At 45.8% G+C, this 22,020-nt stretch overlaps 1 protein-coding gene across 1 annotated transcript in view; it reads left to right on the top strand.

Annotated features, from left to right (window-relative positions):
• Positions 1-22,020, top strand: part of ECHDC1 (ethylmalonyl-CoA decarboxylase 1) — a gene marked incomplete at its 5' end in the record, with an annotated part of 53,370 nt that overhangs the window by 12,314 nt on the left and 19,036 nt on the right. Inside the window, one exon of the mRNA XM_082252402.1 lies at positions 673-725. Coding sequence (XP_082108528.1) covers positions 673-725 — 53 coding nt within the window. The remainder of the gene's footprint in view (positions 1-672; positions 726-22,020) is intronic.

Genomic DNA, 22,020 nt, shown 5'->3' with positions numbered 1-22,020 from the left:
ATGTTATTATTTTTTTTTAATCTCTTTTTAACGGAGAAAAAGCATAAAATACATACAACAAGATAAAATACAAAGTGAAACGGTACATCTAAGCACAAAGGCATACATTAAAGAGAATACCATGAGATACATTGCTTCTTGTTTTGTTTTCTTAGAAGGCAAGCAGTATACTGCAGTCCAGCACGGCATAAGGCAAAATAATCAAACATAATAAAACAATGCAGGGAACGGAATACACAAAAAGATCCAGTCTCATACAGCTAAGCCTAGGTAGTAAAGTTGGTAAGATCAGATGAGCACCATGCCCCCCAGACTTTATCATACTTGGCTGGGCAACCCCTATGTTCAGGCATATGTTAATATTAACCTAACAGAGGATTGCCCTATGGTCAGATTGTTTGCAAATCAAAGAAAACATTAGCCCATATATGCCTGGATTCAGAAATAACAAGCAAACATATTAAATTACTTGAATTGCAGAGTCATGACTACTTGCAAAATTTCAGTATTATGTAGCAACCAGTCAGCATTCAGGTCTTACAGTCCTGGCTACAGTATAGTCTAATCTTTTGGTTGCTATGGCAAATAAACTTGTAGTTAGTGTACTTAAATGTTACTTTTTACAAATTTTAAATTTTGAGTTACAGCAGTTTTTTTTTTTATCTTTTATAGGATGGGATAATGATGTGTATGTTAATGCAAAACACCCTGACAAGACTGCAGAGGTAGTATTCATTGTTTTTGCCATTGTAATGGTTTCACAGGATTACAGTTAAAGAGATTGATCACAACCAATAAAGAACTATAGTTAAGGGGGGTACTTATAACTCTAATTAAAGGAAAACTCCAGGAGGTATCATTGAAAAGGACTGCAGGAGGTAAATATAATGTTTTTATTATTGCTTCTCTTAGCAATCCTTTTCAAGATGTTACTCTCTGAAAACCCCGAGTGTGGTGCTTAGTGGTATAATTATCTGACTATTTCTGGTCAGCCTCATAGGCTTCTATTGCCCCAACAAATTACGATTATTATTCCTGGAATTTTCCTTTTAAAGCAGCAGCCAATTCGAAAACTGGCTATTGTTATTTCAAATCTTTTGAAACGCTAGATTACCCAAGACTTTGTTTCTGAGGGAACACTGGGCCTGAAAAGGCCAGTGCAGTAAAAGAAAAAATTGGTAAATTGCCAAAGCTAGGCAAAACAAATAATGCTTTTAAAACTGTTAGCTTTTCTTCCTTGCCACAAATACTGTAACACATAGACAAGGAGGAGGGAAGGGATACCATGAATCACATTCACATCTAAAGTTAAAGTGGTTCTAAAGGCAGAAGGTTTGTTGCCTTAATGCACTCTATGCATTGGAAGAAAAAGAGATATCTTGACATACATTATACATAGTAAACCTCCCTTAAATATTGTTCACAAATCTGGCTAAATCTGTGTTAGTGAGCACTTCTCCTTTGCCGAGATAATCCATCCACCTCACAGGTGTGGAATATTAAGATGCTGATTAGACAGCATGAGTATTGCACAGCTAAGGCCCCTTTCACACTGATGCGACGCAATATTACCGCGATTTTGCCGCGATTTCGCAAGCAATGCCAAGGCTATATGCCTCAAAACGCATTAAAATCATGGCAAAGTAGTGCAGGAACTACTTTGAAGTCGGTGCGACTTCAAAATGCACTGATATGAATGGGGCTCATTGAAAATAATGGAAAACGTCATGCGTTTTTGCAGTCCAAGTCGCACTAGTGTGAATGGGGCCTAAAGGCCAATCTAAAATGTGAGAGAAGGTTGAGAGAAATAGGCCTTTTGTGTACATAGAAAAAGTCTTAAATCTTTGAGTTCAGCTCATGAAAAATGGGGGCAAAAACAAAAGTGTTGCCTTTTATAATTTTGATCAGTGTGTGTGTGTGTGTATATATATATATATATATATATATATATATATATACACACACACACACACACATACTACTCAAATAAATTAAAGGAACACTGAAAACTCATCAGATCTTAATAGGGAAAAATATCATGCTGGATATCTATACTGATATGGACTGGGTAATGTGTTAGGAATGAAAGGATGCCACATCATTTGATGGAAATTAAAATGATCAACCTACAGGGGGCTGAATTCAAAGATACCTGAAAAAATATATATATATAGAGAGAGAGAGAGAGTATATGTAGAGAGTTTTTAGTTCACAATTTCTAGGTAGGTGTCCTTCATGGACAGGCAGTTGCTCAAATCCTCAGCATGTTTCACGGGAATAACCCGCTTCTTAAGAAAGGATTTATGTGGTTCCGCGCTTAGGATAGGGGGTATATATGGAAAAATATGACACCACACCTGGCTGCTGCCCACTTCAAAAAATGCAACCCTGAAAGGGGGGCATTTGAATGAATAAGAAAACGGAGGAGAAGTGGTTGGCGCTGCCTGGTGGGGTATTGGGAATACAATTTATGGTTGCTAGCCTCCTGAATTAAGTTATGTATAAAAATTCTATGTACTGTGATTTAGGGTGTATAAAACAACATGGACAAAATAGTAAAACTGGGTCAATCTATGCGTAGAATCAATAGTGTTCCATGTGTAAATCAAAACATCAAAAAATCTTAAAAATTATAAAAATTAGATCAGCATATACATACAATATGTGCAATCGGTGTGTATAAAGTGCAAAAAAGGTGCAATAGTGAATATCAGGAGTGGAATGATAATAAATTAGTTAAAATGTCCAATCATAAATAAGCAACCATATCATCACAATCAATAAATATAACCATAAAAATTCTAATAAATATAAGTGCAAAAAAAGTGCATATATATATAGCTGCCAGAAAAATACGTGCAAAAGTGCAAAAAAGTGATCAAAAAGATCTTTCTGCCATACAGCTGTGCAAAAAAGACGGCAGCACAGAAAATTGAAGTGTCCTTATAAATTATGAAGCAAATAGATCACAACACATGTGCAATCTCGGTGATTTGACAGATCCAAAGAAGTCCTAAATTGTGTAGTCCATATATAGTGATTATGGTGCTCTTTTCTCTATGCCCAGAGTGTGGTGAATGGGCAGAAGGAAGAAGTGTTCCCCTGAGCCTGGGGTCCTGCGCTTACCAGATTCCCTTACCCCTACAGGGGTAAATAGCGGGTCGATAATAAGGGATCGCTCCCATACACTGGCAATCAGGATGTCCCCAGACCTCGATCTCTCTCCTTTAATAGTGTTCAGGTGTCAGCTCAGTAGGTATAATGAACTCCAATTCAGTACCCGGGTATGTAGAAGAAAAGGGAAGGAGCCTCCGATAGTGTAATATCGTTTTTAAAAAGACACTTTATTGTTAAAAAAGGACATGTACTCACATAAAAGTGTAACCTATCGTGTGCCCGTCTGGCATAGGAACCGCAACCTCCTCACTTGCGGTGCACGCTAGGGGATGGCGTGCGCGTCAACCGCCGGATGTGCGTTCCAGGCCTCGGGTTCGGAAAACGGAAATGACGTGGTCACGCTCTCGACCGGTTTCGTCTCACTGACGTCATCTGGAGAAGCGCCGACCACGTCGCCTCCGTTTCCTTAAATGTAGTGTGGTTACCAGGCAACCCGTTCCGGAAATATTGAACTTAAACAATATAGCCAAACAAGCCATATCTCATCAGTTGTTGCTAGGCAGAATACGGATCTCAAACACCCTATTCTGGTAGAAGTGTATGTGGCCAATCAGGAAAATAGGGGATAGATTTGTCAGAAGTTGCCGGGCAAGTATGGTTTATTAATAGGAAAGCAGGAAATAGACGTAGAAAGGCTAAATGAATGGTTACGTGTGTATGTAGTAGGCACATCGGTGTCTACTATAGGGGCAGATTTGTATAATTACTATCAGAATGAAAGAGAAATAAATATGAACTTTGAAAGAGAAATAAATATGAACTTTACCCTAACACGGATAAAGTGCAAGGGAGGCATCTTTAATTATATATCGGAATGCATAAGAAGGAATGTATGGTATATTGTTAGCATATATGCACTGGAGAGATATGTTAGGGAATGTTCCTATCGGACAGTTTTAAAAGGGAGATGATGTTCATTTAAAAGCCATAAGGGTATTTTGAGCCATAATACTAATTTAAAACTTATTTCCAGTAAAGGTAAAAATACACTAAAATGTAATTAAATGGAGTTCTATGTGCTAATAAATATGAAAGTATCTGAAGTTAAAATGTTTCATGTAATCAATTGACAGATATATGTAAAAATTCATCGGGGACACCAGTTATGTGAAATACAGGAAATAATGTGCTCATTAATATTGATGTATATAAATGAATCAGTGTAAATTAAAAGGCAAATAAATATATATGTGGCGGAATCTATATATGTGTGTACAATAAGGGAGGTGATGTGCTCATAAGTATATCTAAATGAGTAAATAAAAATCAAATAAATATATATATAGTGGAGTCTAAAAAGGAGAACTAAGTTTTTTGAAAAAGCATAGTGGACAACATGTGTGTGGTAATAAAATCTACAGAAAGTGATGCTAAAAATGATTAAAAGAATCAACCATTAACTGTAATTCTAAATAAGATGAGTGGTAATAATAAATATATTATATAACCGGTGGTCTGGTAAGCACTCAACACTTAATTAATTCATATATTATTATCTCTAATACACATCTTGTAGCAGAACGACCATTATATCATAATCAGATATATAATCTGTACATTCATATGTATATATGTATAAGGATATTCATAAAACAATCACATGTCTATCAGTGTATATGTGTAAAATCATCACTATAACCTCATAATGTAATTCGTCCTGGTATTAGGAGTCTCGAGAAAACCTGTGTGTGGGCCTGCTAGAAATCTTACTAAAATCCTCAGCCCATATACACCAATGGGTTGATATCCTAGTGCCTAATTACCATTCTAACCACTTTGTTGGAAGTGACATGGTCCTAAGACATGAAGTGTCTTACTGTATGGGCCTAGAGGTATATAATAATCTTAATATATATTGCACATAGAATCAAAATTAAAATGTATAAAAATGTATAAAAATCTATAAAAGGATGTAAAAAGAAGGGGTTCTCATAATTGTATATATACTGAAGCCTGATATATCTCTATTCCTCAGAGGATATGTAGGTAGCCTGGACCAAAGATTTTTTTAATAATTGGAAATAAAGCAGTTAAGATCTACATCAAGATTCAGTCCTCCAGGCTGGAGTGATTCCAATTGGAATATCCACTTCGTTTCGTTTTTCGAGATCTTCCTAGTTTTGTTCTCTCCTCTTCAGTGGGCTTTAATGGTATCGATGCCATAGAATAATAGACCTTTTGGGTTTTTGTCATGTGTTTCAAGAAAATGTCTTGATAGACCATGCTTAGGAAAACCATTTTTAATATTTTTTATGTGCTCTCTAATACGAACATACAATGGCCTTGTGGTTCTCCCCACATATTGTTTGTGACACGGGCACTCTATGACATATGTCACATGTGTACTGGAGCAGGTAATTAATTCATTGATCTTGAACTTTCGTTTATTAAAACAAGATCTGAATTCTGTCATCTTCCTTGGTTGTGATGTGTTGTTTTTGCATGCTAGGCATTTACTGCATCTTATGAATCCTTTTAGATCTGGAAAATTTTTTATAGGTTTAGGTGGGTCCACCACATTGTGGACTAACCTATTCCTAAGTGCTGGTGCTTTTCGATATATGAACTTCGGTTGTCTAGGTAAGATTTTTGCTAAAGTCCTGTCTGATTTCAAAATCGGCCAGTATTTTTTGACGATTTTCTCCATTTGTCTGTGTTGTTGGTTAAAACCGGTAATAAAGGCCATTTCAAATGCGTTATTGTTATCTCTAGGCTTTTCTTTTAATAATTCGTCTCTCTTCATATTTCTAACTTTCTCCTTTGTGGTCTCCAGTATTTTCTTATTATACCCTTTTTCGATGAACTTCTTGGTGAGTATATTTGCTTGTATATCGTACTCCTCTATTTTGCCGCAATTTCTTCTCAGTCGCATGTATTGTCCTTTGGGTATGTTTTGTTTCCACTTAGGATGGTGGCAACTTGATGTAGGGATATACCCGTTTTTATCTGTTGGTTTGAAAAAAGTGCGTGTGCTCAATTTCCCATTATCTTTAAAAATCTGTAAGTCTAAAAAATCTACTTGTGTTGGGTCCTGGTGTCCAGTGAATTTGATGCCATATTGATTGTTGTTTAACTCGTTAATAAAGGTTTCTAATGTATCTTGAGGTCCTTTCCATATCATAAAGATATCATCTATATATCTGCGGTAGAAACTCCCTTGGTTTGGACATAGAAATCCTTTGAGTGCCAAAAATAATTGTGGGACATGGCCAGTTGTAAACCTTCTAAAATATATTTTATCTGTGTTTGTTTAAGATCTGAATCAAGATGTAGTGCTCTTTTCACCCCTTTCAATCCATCCTTTTGCTTAATGCTAGTATACAGTGAATTGGCATCCACTGTTACTAAAAATACTGGCCGATTTTGAAATCAGACAGGACTTTAGCAAAAATCTTACCTAGACAACCGAAGTTCATATATCGAAAAGCACCAGCACTTAGGAATAGGTTAGTCCACAATGTGGTGGACCCACCTAAACCTATAAAATTTTTCCAGATCTAAAAGGATTCATAAGATGCAGGAAATGCCTAGCATGCAAAAACAACACATCACAACCAAGGAAGATGACAGAATTCAGATCTTGTTTTAATAAACGAAAGTTCAAGATCAATGAATTAATTACCTGCTCCAGTACACATGTGACATATGTCATAGAGTGCCCGTGTCACAAACAATATGTGGGGAGAACCACAAGGCCATTGTATGTTCGTATTAGAGAGCACATAAAAAATATTAAAAATGGTTTTCCTAAGCATGGTCTTTAATCATTTTTAGCATCACTTTCTGTAGATTTTATTACCACACACATGTTGTCCACTATGCTTTTTCAAAAAACTTAGTTCTCCTTTTTAGACTCCACTATATATATATTTATTTGATTTTTATTTATTCATTTAGATATACTTATGAGCACATCACTTCCCTTATTGTACACACATATATAGATTCCGCCACATATATATTTATTTGCCTTTTAATTTACACTGATTCATTTATATACATCAATATTAATGAGCACATTATTTCCTGTATTTCACATAACTGGTGTCCCCGATGAATTTTTACATATATCTGTCAATTGATTACATGAAACATTTTAACTTCAGATACTTTCATATTTATTAGCACATAGAACTCCATTTAATTACATTTTAGTGTATTTTTACCTTTACTGGAAATAAGTTTTAAATTAGTATTATGGCTCAAAATACCCTTATGGCTTTTAAATGAACATCATCTCCCTTTTAAAACTGTCCGATAGGAACATTCCCTAACATATCTCTCCAGTGCATATATGCTAACAATATACCATACATTCCTTCTTATGCATTCCGATATATAATTAAAGATGCCTCCCTTGCACTTTATCCGTGTTAGGGTAAAGTTCATATTTATTTCTCTTTCAAAGTTCATATTTATTTCTCTTTCATTCTGATAGTAATTATACAAATCTGCCCCTATAGTAGACACCGATGTGCCTACTACATACACACGTAACCATTCATTTAGCCTTTCTACGTCTATTTCCTGCTTTCCTATTAATAAACCATACTTGCCCAGCAACTTCTGACAAATCTATCCCCTATTTTCCTGATTGGCCACATACACTTCTACCAGAATAGGGTGTTTGAGATCCGTATTCTGCCTAGCAACAACTGATGAGCTATGGCTTGATTGGCTATATTGTTTAAGTTCAATATTTCCGGAATGGGTTGCCTGGTAACCACACTACATTTAAGGAAACGGAGGCAACGTGGTCGGCGCTTCTCCAGATGACGTCAGTGAGACGAAACCGGTCGAGAGCGTGACCACGTCATTTCCGTTTTCCGAACCCGAGGCCTGGAACGCACATCCGGCGGTTGACGCGCACGCCATCCCCTAGCGTGCACCGCAAGTGAGGAGGTTGCGGTTCCTATGCCAGACTGGCACACGATAGGTTACACTTTTATGTGAGTACATGTCCTTTTTTAACAATAAAGTGTCTTTTTAAAAACGATATTACACTATCGGAGGCTCCTTCCCTTTTCTTCTACATACCCGGGTACTGAATTGGAGTTCATTATACCTACTGAGCTGACACCTGAACACTATTAAAGGAGAGAGATCGAGGTCTGGGGACATCCTGATTGCCAGTGTATGGGAGCGATCCCTTATTATCGACCCGCAGTTTACCCCTGTAGGGGTAAGGGAATCTGGTAAGCGCAGGACCCCAGGCTCAGGGGAACACTTCTTCCTTCTGCCCATTCACCACACTCTGGGCATAGAGAAAAGAGCACCATAATCACTATATATGGACTACACAATTTAGGACTTCTTTGGATCTGTCAAATCACAGAGATTGCACATGTGTTGTGATCTATTTGCTTCATAATTTATAAGGACACTTCAATTTTCTGTGCTGCCGTCTTTTTTGCACAGCTGTATAGTAGAAAGATCTTTTTGATCACTTTTTTGCACTTTTGCACGTATTTTTCTGGCAGCTATATATATATATATATATATATATGCACTTTTTTTGCACTTATATTTATTAGAATTTTTATGGTTATATTTATTGATTGTGATGATATGGTTGCTTATTTATGATTGGACATTTTAACTAATTTATTATCATTCCACTCCTGATATTCACTATTGCACCTTTTTTGCACTTTATACACACCGATTGCACATATTGTATGTATATGCTGATCTAATTTTTATAATTTTTAAGATTTTTTGATGTTTTGATTTACACATGGAACACTATTGATTCTACGCATAGATTGACCCAGTTTTACTATTTTGTCCATGTTGTTTTATACACCCTAAATCACAGTACATAGAATTTTTATACATAACTTAATTCAGGAGGCTAGCAACCATAAATTGTATTCCCAATACCCCACCAGGCAGCGCCAACCACTTCTCCTCCGTTTTCTAACCCGCTTCTTAAGGAGGTAAGGGGAGCTAAAAACATAAAACAAACAAATCAAGATCCAAGAAAAATAAGAAAAAATAAATCCATCATACTTGTATGAAAAAAAGATTCACATAACACTCACCTAGTCAAGAAAGTCCAACATCAAATAAAGAAAGGTGCACACACACACAGTGGGGTATACTGCCGCCATGTTTTATTCCCACACCTGCCCCTTGGGTGCTTTTGACACACGCATCTAACCAGACTTTTGCGCCTTCTTTTGTGACTTGGTGAGTGCGGGGCTGGCCCAAGACATTGTGCTGCCTGGGTCCGAGAATGAAATGCTGCCCCCCCCCCCCAAAAAAAAAATTCACGCCCTCCAAGAGGCCCCCACATTCTATAGGACTATGAAAGCAGTCAGAGGAGTGTGAGTGTGTACGGAGTGACAGCAAGAGCAGGACAGAGCAGTAGACACTGGGCAGATGAGCGCACCAGGCTTTCTACTATCGTGCCATAGTGCCCTGCAGGGCTGGGGGCATGGTACAGAAGAACGCAGGGTGGCTGACATGGTACAGGAGAATGCAGGGCTGCGGGCATGGTACAGGAGAATGCAGTGCTGCGGACATGGTACAGGAGAATGCAGTGCCACAGGCATAATACAAGGCTGGAGGGGCGGAATCCATGTGTGCTGGGTAGGCGAGAGGCTGAGTTCCGATCAGAGCCGAGTGCCTGGGGAAACTGGAAATCTTGGGGAAACCAACGTCGGCACAAGGTCCGCGGCCGGCCTGACATGCACACCGCTGCTCGGTAAAGTCCGTACATGTTCGGCTATTCCCGGCGGTGGCAGTGGCGGCGGTGGCAGTGGCGGCGGTGGCAGTGGCGGCGTATGCGCAGTGTGCATGTCAGGCCGGCCGCAGACCTTTTTTTTTTTAGCAATAGCCGAAGAGAAGAGGCGGCCGGGGGCCGCCCCTTTCTAAGTGCTGCCCGGGTCCCATGGCCCTGGGTGAGTGTTATTTGAATCGTCTCCTGAAGAAGTGAGGAGTCATTCCCAGGAATGTTCAGGGTTTGAGCCTCTCTCTCTCTCTCTCTCTCTCTCTCTCTTGCTCTCTCCCTCCCCCCCCCCAAGTGAAAATGTCCAAATTGTGCCCAGTCTCAATATTTTGTGTGGCCACCATTATTTTCCAGCACTGCCTTAATCCTCTTAGGAATAGAGTTCACCAGAGCTTCACAGGTTGCTACTGGAGTCCTCTTCCACTCCTCCATGACGATATCATGGACCTGGTGGATGTTAGAGACCTTGCGCTCCTCCACCTTCCATTTAAAGATGCCCCACAGATGAATAATGTGTGTCAAGATATCTCTCCTTTTTTCTTTTAAAATTCAGATTTTCTCTTACGTCCTCCGACAGTCGCCGCCTCTTCATATTCGTCACATATGGGGTATTAGACTTTGCTCCGAAGGAGTAGCTAGGCAACAGAATATGTTAACAATAAAGCTTTAACATATCCCACCCTCAAGGGGTGGTCCCCTCAGTCAATACCCTCCTACTTCCTGCAACCATATCTCAGTTTTAATGTCTAGCTTGTCAGGAGTGGCTGGCTCTCTCTGTGCTGGGACTTTTTGTCCCAGACTCTTTCTTCTTTTTGATATTTTGTTTGAGTTTTCTCTCTACCTTTACTTAGCTGTTATTTTTGTCAGCATTAGTTAGTTCTTCGGACGAAGAGGATCATGCGGACTGGGTCTCGGGCTGATCCCCCTGGTCGCAGGTCGTGGGTCAGTGGCTTCCCAGTCTGCCATCGAGCGTTCAGCCAGGTAACGCTCCTGGCACAGTGAACGACCCATCCCTGTTCGGTGCAGGGATGATTGGTGAGGTGGCTACCTCACCGGACGCTGTGCGGTTTCTTAACCGCCATTGTGTGCGTCTTGAATTGCGACTCTCCCTGCCTCATGTGCAGTGGCTTGTTCGCCTGTGCGGGTTCCCCACGCCATGTGAGGTAAGTGTATCTATGTGGGGACCTGTCTGTCTGGGGGGGGTCTCAGTCTGGGACTGTGTAACCTGCCTTTGAATCACACTGCTTGTCTCCCTATCTCTCGGCTGCATGCTGTGGGCTGCAAGGGGGGGGGGGGAGCTGTGTGACACTGTGTGTGTCAGACTGGGCTGTGTGAGGAGCTGTGTGCTGTGGGGCATGTTTTTAATGGCATGTTGGGGCATATACAGCGATCGCTGCGGCGATCTAACATGTATCCATATAATGGGATGAGATTGTGTGTGTTTTTATGCACTGTGGAGCGGCGGTTTCGGCGCCAAACGACGCCATGTTACCGGCGCCCGCTCCGGCCGCATGGTTTACATGCACGGCGGCCATTTTCTTGTAGCCTCCATAGGCTTACATAGAGCGCCCTGGCAGCATCACTTCCTCTTTCCTGGAAGCACCGATCGAGGCAGCAGCAGCAGCGGAGTCTCCTCAGGTTTTATCCTTCTATTCCTGTGTTCCATTGCCTGTATTCAGTCTGTATATTCCCTGTGGGGGTCTCGTTGTGCCTGAGTGTGGTGCGGTGGGCTGCGCTTGCCGCGCTTGCTGAAAGGGGGCAGTTAACCCTTGGTTGTCTGGCATACAGGGGCAATGGATTCTCAGGAGGGCAAGTTTCCCACAGTATTGGTGGAAAGCCAGGGGACCGCTGTTTCCCCCCCAGGGGGGGATTTAGCCACTATTGTGGCTGGCCTTGCTGCCCAGGTGCAAATGCTGGTGGCTGCTCAATCTACTAAACGGCCCAGAGTTGCTCTGTCCTCTGATTCTGAGGGTGAAGGTGATGGGGCTGTTCTGGCAGGGACCCCCCTATCGGGGTCCCGCTCCTCTCTTGATCTAGTGGGGTCTGAGGTAGAGGCTGAAGTTGAGGGGGTTGATAATTCTCCCCCTGGCTCGCCTGAAGAGCTTGCAATCATGGATGAGTTGATTGCTTCCATTAAGCAGACGCTGCGTTTGCAGGACGAGGTGTGTCCCCCAGCTGCCTTGGCGGCGTATGGGACGCAGAGAAAACGCAGGACGCCGCAGGTTTTTCCCTGCAATGCTGATTTTCAGCGCGCTGTTAAGGACCAATGGCGCGATCTGCGCAAGCCTTTTGCGGTTCCAAGTAAATTTAAGCTGCGTTATCCTTTCTCGCCTGCCACTGATGAACGGTGGTGTGTGCCTCCACCAGTGGATCATGCAATTGCGGTTTTGAACAAAGCCACTGCGATCCCTGCAGAGGGATCCCCTGTTTTCCGTGATGCCACGGATAGGAGACTGGAGTCTCTTGCCCGTCATACTTATTCTGTTACGGGTTCTATGCTTAAGGCTCTGTTTGCTTCTCTCATGGCGGCTCAGGCGATCGCAAGTTGGACGCAGATGCTTAGGCGCGTCCTAGTGGCCGATTCGGCCTCGGCGGCGACCCTGGATATGGTGGATCAAATCCACCAGGGTGTCATGTATCTGTGTGATGCGGACTTGGACCTGATTCCGCTGGCTGCACGTGTGCACAGCGTGGCGGTGTTGTCTCGCCGCCTGGTTTGGTTGAAATGTTGGTCGGTGGACCAATCTTCACGTAAAACCTTAGCCAATCTGCCTTATGATGGGTCTCGCCTTTTTGGGGAGTCCCTGGATGTGTTGATTAAGGGGATTACCGGGGGTAAGAGCACTCTCTTGCCCCATTTCCCCAAGGCTAAGGGGGCTTCTGGGAAGAAGCATGCGAGTTTTCGGCCCCCTCAGGGGTCCTTTCGTGCCTTTCGGCCGCACTACAAGGGCAAACCGTTCAAAGGCCAAGGCTCTCAGAAGAAGCCCTGGTCTGGGAAACAGAAGTCCGGCCAATCCGGACCTGCGGCCCATAACAGTTCGGCCTGAAGGGGCGCCCTCACCCAGTTTTGGGGTGGGGGGACGCTTGCTCGGTTTTCTTCAACCCTGGTTGGCCCGTGTGCGGGACAGATGGGTTCTGGAAATCGTTCGATCTGGTTACAAGATCGAGTTTCTCTCTCGGCCGGAGAGCAGATTTTTTCCCTCAAATCTACAACTGTCTCCAGAGCGCCTGCGGGATCTGCACCTGGCGGTGCGGGACCTGAGGGCTCAGGGTGTGGTGGTTCCGGTGCCTCATCGGGACAGATTTCGGGGGTTTTATTCCAATCTGTTCACCGTGCCCAGGAAGGAGGGCAAGGTTCGTCCGATTCTGGACTTGAAAGCTCTGAACCGCTCTGTGCGGGTTCGCAAGTTCCGCATGGAGTCCCTGCGCTCGGTGGTGGCTGCCCTGGTTCCGGGGGAATTCATGGCCTCCATCGATTTGAAGGATGCGTACCTTCACATCCCCATATTCGAGGGGCATCAGAGATACCTTCGATTTGCCATTGCGGAGGATCACTACCAGTTCGTGGCGTTGCCTTTTGGGCTCGCCTCGGCTCCGCGGGTCTTCACCAAGGTGCTTGCACCGGTTCTGGCATTATTGAGGGCCCAGGGCATTTCTGTCCTGGGGTATCTGGACGACATTCTGATTCGGTCTGCGACCGGTCAGGGTCTGGAGAAGGACCTGTCTGTCACAATGCAAACTCTGCAGGAGTTCGGTTGGACGATAAATGTTCCAAAGTCGACACTGAGTCCGTCGGTTCGTCTTCCCTATCTGGGAATGATACTGGACTCGGTGCAGGCGAAGGTCTTCCTGCCGGAAGACAAACTCAGGACTCTTCAGGAGGAAGTCAGGTTCCTCAGGGACGTTCCACACTCGTCTCTGCGAACGTGTATGAGATGTCTGGGATTGATGGTCTCGGCCTTCGAGGCGATTCCTTTCGCTCAGTTTCACACGCGGGGTCTCCAGGCGGAGATCCTGTCCAAGTGGGACGGGCGACCTCAACCTCTGGATCTTCAGATCTCGTTGAGTCATCGCACCAGGGAAAACCTTCTTTGGTGGCTCCAGTCCCCGTTGGTGTCCGGGGGCAAGTCGTTTCGTCCGATCTCGTGGACGATTATCACTACGGATGCCAGCCTGTCGGGCTGGGGTGGTGTTCTGGGCGTTCTGTCCGCCCAGGGGACCTGGTCGGAGGGGGAGTCTTCCCTCCCGATCAACATTCTGGAATTGCGTGCGATAAGGCTCTGTCTTCATCGCTGGACGGACCGGCTGCAGGGCTGCCCGGTTCGGGTGCAGACGGACAATGCCACGGCGGTGGCCTACATCAACCACCAAGGGGGCACCAGGAGTGCCCGGGCGGCTCGAGAAGTGGCCGACATTCTGTCTTGGGCCGAGACTCATGTCCCGGCGATAACGGCGGTTCACATTCCGGGAGTGGAGAACTGGCAGGCGGACTATCTGAGTCGCCAGACCCTGGATCAGGGGGGATGGTCTCTCCATCCGGCTGTCTTCCAGATGTTGTGCGCGAAGTGGGGTCTTCCAGATGTGGACCTGTTCGCGTCTCGCCTCAATTACAAGGTGAAGAGGTTCGTGGCAAGGACGCGCGACCCTCGGGCAGACGCGTCGGACGCGTTGGTGGCCCCGTGGCATCAGTACAGGCTGATGTACGCTTTTCCACCGATTCAGTTGCTGTCCAGGTTCCTTCGCAGGTTACACTCGGAACGCAGCACGGTGATTCTTGTGGCACCGGACTGGCCTCGCCGGTCCTGGTACGCAGACCTCGTGAATCTGGCGGTCGACGCCCCCTGGCGTCTGCCTCTTCGAGACGATCTACTGTCTCAAGGACCGATTTACCATCCTGCTTTACAGTCGCTGGCTTTGACGGCCTGGCTGTTGAGACCGAGGTCCTGAAGGAGAAGGGTCTCTCTCCAGAGGTCGTTCATACCTTGATCAACGCGAGGAAGTCTTCCTCGGGAAAGGTTTATTACCGTACTTGGAAGGCCTATTTTGCCTGGTGTGAGTCCAGGGGGTTTTCACCCCACACGTACTCGGTTTCCCGTGTGCTGTCTTTCCTTCAGACGGGTGTCGATCAGCGTTTGGCGCTGGCCACGATAAAGGGTCAGGTGTCTGCGCTGGCCGTTCTATTTCAACGTCCCGTGGCTTCCAACTCCTTGGTTGGCACTTTTATTCAGGGTGTGCGGCATCTGGTTCCTCCTAGGAGGGATCCTTTGCCCCCCTGGGACTTGAATCTAGTTCTTTCTGTGTTACAACGTGCTCCTTTTGAACAGATCAGGGAGATCTCGTTGTCTCTGTTGTCCAAAAAGGTCGCCTTTTTGGTGGCAATCACTTCGGCTCGCAGAGTGTCGGAACTAGCGGCTTTGTCCTGCAAGTCTCCGTACCTGGTTGTTCATTTGGATAAGGTGGTCTTGCGACCTAATCCTTCTTTTCTGCCGAAACGAGTTTCGGAATTCCATCTCAACGAGGATATTGTTTTGCCTTCGTTGTGCACGAAGCCTAAACATCCAAAGGAGGTGAGATTGCACTCTCTGGATGTTGTTCGGGCGATTAGGGTTTACCTTAAATCGACTGAGTCTTTTCGTAAGACGGACTCTTTGTTTGTTCTTCCAGAGGGTCCTCGGAAGGGCATGGCGGCTTCGGCCTCTACCATCGCCAAATGGATCAGGCAGACCATTGAACAGGCCTATGCCTTGCAGGGGAAGGTTCCCCCTGTGCCTGTGAAGGCGCACTCTACTAGATCACTGAGTACGTCTTGGGCCTGCCGTCATGGGGCTTCTGTAGCCCAGGTGTGTAAGGCGGCGACTTGGTCGACCGTGCACACTTTCACAAAATTCTACAAAGTAGATGTTCTGGCATCGGCGGATGCTTCCTTTGGCCGCAAGGTTCTTAGTGCGGCTGTTCCATTGGGTCCCTTGTTGGGGACTCCTGGCTGTTGGGATATCTTTGTATTCCCTGGTTTTTTTGTCTTTTCCTGGGTTGTTGCTCCTGTTGAGCACTTATTTTTGCTGTTGCCCAGCTGGTTTCCTTCCTTTGGTAAGGTTCCTTTCTTTGATGTGGAGACTGCGTTGCCTTTCGGCGCGGATGCGTTTCCCACCCCTCATGTTTGCACTGCTTTGGGACGTCCCCATATGTGACGAATATGAAGAGGCGGCGACTGTCGGAGGACGTAAGAGAAAACGGAATTTTTGTAAAATCTTACCTGTAAAATTCCTTTCTCTGAGTCCTCCGACAGTCGCCGCCCCCGCCCCTCTTTTGGGGTTTGAATGTATACTCTACTGCTATTCCACTAAAACTGAGATATGGTTGCAGGAAGTAGGAGGGTATTGACTGAGGGGACCACCCCTTGAGGGTGGGATATGTTAAAGCTTTATTGTTAACATATTCTGTTGCCTAGCTACTCCTTCGGAGCAAAGTCTAATACCCCATATGTGACGAATATGAAGAGGCGGCGACTGTCGGAGGACTCAGAGAAAGGAATTTTACAGGTAAGATTTTACAAAAATTCCGTTTTTTTTGAGTTTTGTTACAGTAAAATGTATATTTTTTATACATATATTGTTGTATTTTGTTGGCACCTCAAAAATCCATCTTTCCTTCTTTTCCAATTTTAATCTTATTAACCACTTGCAGAGCAGCCGCCGTAGATGTACTGCGGCAGGTCTGCTCTTCCAGGCAAAACCCCGTACATGTACGGCGCTCGCCTGGGAGGCGCTAGGGGGCGAGCGCGCACCACCGGGGGCGCGTTCCCGCCCCCGCTCTTCAGCGGGGAAGCCAGTGCGGGTGTCAGGCGGCTCCGATGGCCGTCTGACACCGGCGATCTCCCGCTGCTGACCGAGAAGGACGGATGGCTGATGTAAACACAGTGATCACAGATGTCATGTGATCCTGCTATATAGGATCACATGTCTCTGTGATGACTTCACAAGCCACGCCCCTAGGGTCACATTTAACCCCTTGATCACCAATACTGTTAACCCCTTCCCTGCTAGTGTCATTATTACAGTAACAGTGCATATTTCTAGCACTGATTACTGTAGTAACGTCACTGGTACCCCCAAAAGTATCAAAAATGTCAGTTAGGGATCCGATCTGTCCGCCGCAATGTCGCAGTCCAGCAATAAATCGTAGATTGCCGCTATTACTAGTAAAAAAAAAAAAAAACAACAAAAATGACATAAATCTTTCCCTTAGTAAACTCAATAACTTTTGCACAAACCAATCAAAATACGCTTATTGCGATTTTTTTTTTTTACCAAAAATATGTAGCAGAAAACAAATTGGCCTAAAATGTTAAAAATTTTAGATATTTAAATTTTTTTTTTTGAGAATTTCATATAAAAGAATGTGAGAAATAAATGGATTTTTGTAAGATCTTACCGTAAAATCCTTTTCTCTTAAGCTCATTGACAGACGTAGTCCTCCTTGATTAATATCAACTCGGGTTATACTGCCCTCTACAGGAGTAGGACTAGACAGGAAAGAAAACGTTCTGGCCACACCTTAGGGGCAGTCCCAGAGGGTATATCCTCTCACTTCCTGCTACAGAATATCAGTTATGTCACAAAGCAGTGTCAGAGAATTTAACCCAACCCAACTCAAAAACAGAGGGGCGGGTACTACGTCTGTCAATGAGCTTAAGAGAAAAGGATTTTACGGTAAGATCTTACAAAAATCAATTTTTCTCTGTCGCTCATTGACAGACGTAGTCCTCCTTGATTAATATCAACTCGGGACGTCCCAAAGCAGTGCCACAAATGAGGGGTGGGATAACAGAAATCAAAATCCAGAAGGCCCAACCGGAGCCAACCAGAAGCATCAAGGACTCATCGAGCAAAAAGATGAGACCTAAGTGAAAAAACCCAACAAACCCTCGAGGTAGACCAACGGTCTCCTCAAATTGCGGTCTGCAAAACCTTGCGGCCAAATGAGGCATCCGACGATGCCATCACATCAACTTTATAAAATTTTGTAAAGGTATGAACCGACGATCAAGTAATCGCCTTGAAAACCTGGACCCCTGACGCCTGATGGTGGAAGGCCCAGGAAACACTAAGCGCCCGAATAGAGTGCGCCTTAACAGGGAACGGAAGATTCCGACCCTTAATAGAATAAGCCTGTACCACCGTCTGTCTAATCCATTTGGAGATAGTCGCAGGCAACCCCTTTCTGGGGCCATCCGTGATCACAAAAAGTGAATCCGTTTTACGGAACGATTCCGTAGTCTTCAGGTATACCCTGATTGCCCGAACTACATCCAAGGAATGCAACGCACATTCCCAAAGGATGATTGGGCTTAGGACACAAGGAAGGTAGCACAATATCTTCATACAGATGAAAATCTGAAACCACCTTAGGAAGAAAGGATGGCTTCGGATGAAGAACTACCTTATCCCTATGAACCACTAGATATGGGGAATGGCATGATAATGCAGCCAGTTCTGACACCCTGCGTGCAGAAGTGATAGCCACCAAGAAGGCCGCCTTCTGGGATAATGTAAGCAAGGGAATCTCCCTGATATTTTCAAAGGGAGGTTTCTGCAGAACTGACAAGACCAAATTAAGATCCCAGGGCGGTAAGGGCGCGCGCACTGGCGGAGCCAAGTGCCGCACCCCCTGGATGAAATTCCGCACCAAGGAATAAGTAGCCAGCGGCTTCTGAAAGAAGATTGCTAACGCTGAAACCTGACCTTTGATAGTGCTCAAGGATAGTTTCTGCTCAACCCCCTTTTGCAGAACAGCCAAAATTCGGGTCACCAAATAGGTACGTGGGGGAAATCCCAACGATTCACCCACGCAATATAAGTCTTCCATGTGCGATAATAGACTTTGCTGGAAGTCGCTTTCTTTGCTTTAATTAGAGTAGGAATAACTGAAGTTGACAATCCTCTGTCCTTCAGTACCTGGGTCTCAATGGCCAGGCCATTAAAGCCAGCGACTGTAAACCACGATGGAAGATCGGTCCTTGAGACCGCAGATCCTCCCTGAGAAGAAGTCTCCAAGAAGCGTCCGCGACTAGTCTGCCCAAGTCGGCGTACCCGGCTTGACGAGGCCAGCCCGGAATTACCAGGATAACTGGAGTTCCCTCCACCTCTATCCTGCGGAGAAATCTCAGCAGTAACTTGAGAGGGGGAAGACATACAGTAGCTGATACTGCCCCACGGGGCGCTCAGCGCGTCTGCTGCGTCCGCTAGAGGATCGCGGGCGCGAGCCCTGTTGAGCCGATATGCCAACAGATCCATATCCGGGGTGCCCCAATGAAGGGACAGCTGGTGAAATACCTCTGGATGAAGAGACTATTCCTCTTGATCCAGAATCTGACGGCTGAGATAATCTGCCTGTCCACCCCCGGGATGAATATCGCGGAGAGAGCTGGAACAACTGTTCCGCCCAATAAAGAATGTTGGCCACTTCTATGGCCGTCAGGGCACTCTTGGTGCCCCTTGGTGATTGACATAAGTCCTGACCGTGGCATAGTCCGATTGAATCCGAACCGGGCTGCCCTGGAGCTGCTCGGTCCAGTAAATCGGACAAAGTCTGATCGCTCGCAGTTCCAACACATTTATCGGTAACCTGGAATTTATCAGAAGAAATTACTTCCCCTGGCTGAGCATCGGAGACCGAAGCCACCAGACCAGAGCCTCCCTGGTCCGCTCGCTCAATCGGATCCGATTGTCCAGGGAATCGGGATTCCGATTCCATTAGAGAAGAATCTCCTCTTGGAGAATTTGGGTCTGAGACTGGGCAAACGGTACTGCCTCTAAGGAGGCGACCATCAGTCCCAGCCAGTTGACGGACAGCAACACCCGAATCATTGACTGAATCTTCTGGAGTTTCTCCGCATGGAGAAACACTCTTGCCAAGGATGTATCCAAAATTAGGCCCAGATAGTTCAGTGTCCTGGTGGGAACCAGCCTGTGAAGATGGGGATATGAAGATAGGCATCCTAAATGTCTATGGACGCCAGGAGATCCCCCTGATGCAGGGAGGCCACCACTGTACGGATGGACTCCATCTCTCCCAAGACCAGAATTGGACGCACCTAGTCCTTTTTCCTGGGCATTGTGAACAGGTTCGACTAGAACCCCTGAAACTGTCCAAGGAATGGGAACTACCACTCCCTGTTGCATCAAGCTGTCCCCCGCAAAGCTTTTTAAGCGACCCGGGGATGTCGAATGTTGGAAGGGAAGAATCGCACCGGTGGAAGTGATCGAAACTCGATCTTGTATCCCGACCGTATGACCTCACGAACCCCTTTATCCAGGATTCTGGAAAGCCATGGATCCGGAAACCGGTGAAGACGTCCCCCCACCCTAGAGATGGGTGGGGGCCCATTCTGTCAATCCAACGGGATAACAGTGGATTTATTTAGTCTGGAAATCGGTGAGTCCACTATTGGTGGTACCGTCCATCTTATAATGAGGGATACGTCAAACTGATAGCGCCTAGCAATGCGTTTGGAAATAGCAGGGGTTCGTTTTCGGAAGACCCCATTTGGGCAAGGAAAACCCTTCGCCATCTTGGTAGGATTGCTAGTACCAAAAAAAGGAATATCAGTCTCAGCTACCTCTGCCGGTGTAATCTCAAGATTTAAGGTTTCCCGGACAGACCAACGCTTCTTGTGCTATGGCGGAGGCAGAAGCGTCCTCCTCACTGTCTGAGGAGACCGTACCTGAGACAGCAACCCCAGAAAAGGGGCTGCAATGACCAGCTCAGAATCCGTATCTGAAGTATCAGATGAAAATAGGGGTAGGCGGGGCTCGCTTTACTTGACCCCCGTCCCTGACAGGCTACCTCCACCCGGGATACCAAAGACTCCAAAACTGCTGATAATGCATCATCACAAGTGGGGTACTGGCGGGTCCTGTGGCCACCTCGAGGGGATCAGGTGGGGATACATGTGTGGCCAGGGTTCATGATTAACAAGGCACTTGCCAGGAAACACAAAAAATTAATTGCAAGAAAAAACATTTTTTCTTTTTTTTTTTTTTTTTTACTTAGTCCCCCAGCGCAATAGCGCCCCTCAGTGTACCTGCTTGGACCCCTCAGAGAGAGAGAGAGAGACCCCAAGGCTCACCTGATGCACAGAAGTTTCTTATCAACCTGCTTCCAGCACTGTCTGTTACAGACAGGAAGTCTTTGGCTTGCTTTCCCGGGCCGGGGAGGCGGCTCCGCCCCTTTACACGCCTTCCGGCGCCTCCCAATTACTCCTTGAGGTGTTTGGTCACCTCAAACATGGCCGCCCCCATGCTGGAGACACGAGGCTACGCCAATATGGCGGCCTCGTGCGATCTGCAGGAAAATGGCGGCAGCCCCTCAGTGTCCTGTGGAGGATAGCGGCGGCTTGAGCAAAGTAGCAGCGTGCCTGCGGGAGTGTGCGCTCGGCCTGTGTGGCCTGCGGTAGTGTGCGCTTGGCCTGTGCGGCCTGCGGGAGTGTGCGCTCGGCCTGTGCGGCCTGCGGGAGTGTGCGCTCGGCCTGTGCGGCCTGCGGGAGGCTGTGCGGCCTGCGGAGGTGACCGGCTTTATGGAAGGATGGCGACCTGCGGATGTGGTAATCCAGGCATAGGCATCGGCTTGTATACACATTATGTCAGGTAGGATACCGCTATACCTTAATAGTAATGCCTTTTAGCAGTTTGCCACTGACTTCAGTCATCTCCCTTATAGTGTCATATAGTGACTATAGATAGTCAGCTCCCAAACCAAGCTCTTAAGAGGGGGATCAATGACACCTGCTAGGATCACGTCCATCCATCCCAGAGAGGGGCCCGCGTCCACCAACAAACCCGACAGGGGGAGAGGGGGAACATTTTACTCACCATACCGGAACCAGGCGGGCGCCAACTCCTGACAGAACCCCTCTCCACCGGGGTGGGGGGGCTGTCGAAAAAATACGGACGCCGTGACTCAGTTTGCAACTGGTCATTGGCGTCCAGGCGAGACGTTTAACTCGCAGGGTCAGTCCCCGTCCAGTGGGACTATGTCGCAGCCGACCCAGCGCGGAGCTATGGCCTGCACGCGCTCATAGGCTGAACTGGGGTGACCACTGGATCTCAACA

The sequence above is a fragment of the Pelophylax lessonae genome, assembly GCF_965119305.1.
Source record: "Pelophylax lessonae genome assembly, chromosome: 3".
In the NCBI taxonomy this organism is placed as follows: Eukaryota; Metazoa; Chordata; class Amphibia; order Anura; family Ranidae; genus Pelophylax; species Pelophylax lessonae.
This window is presented reverse-complemented; position numbering and strand designations above follow the sequence as displayed.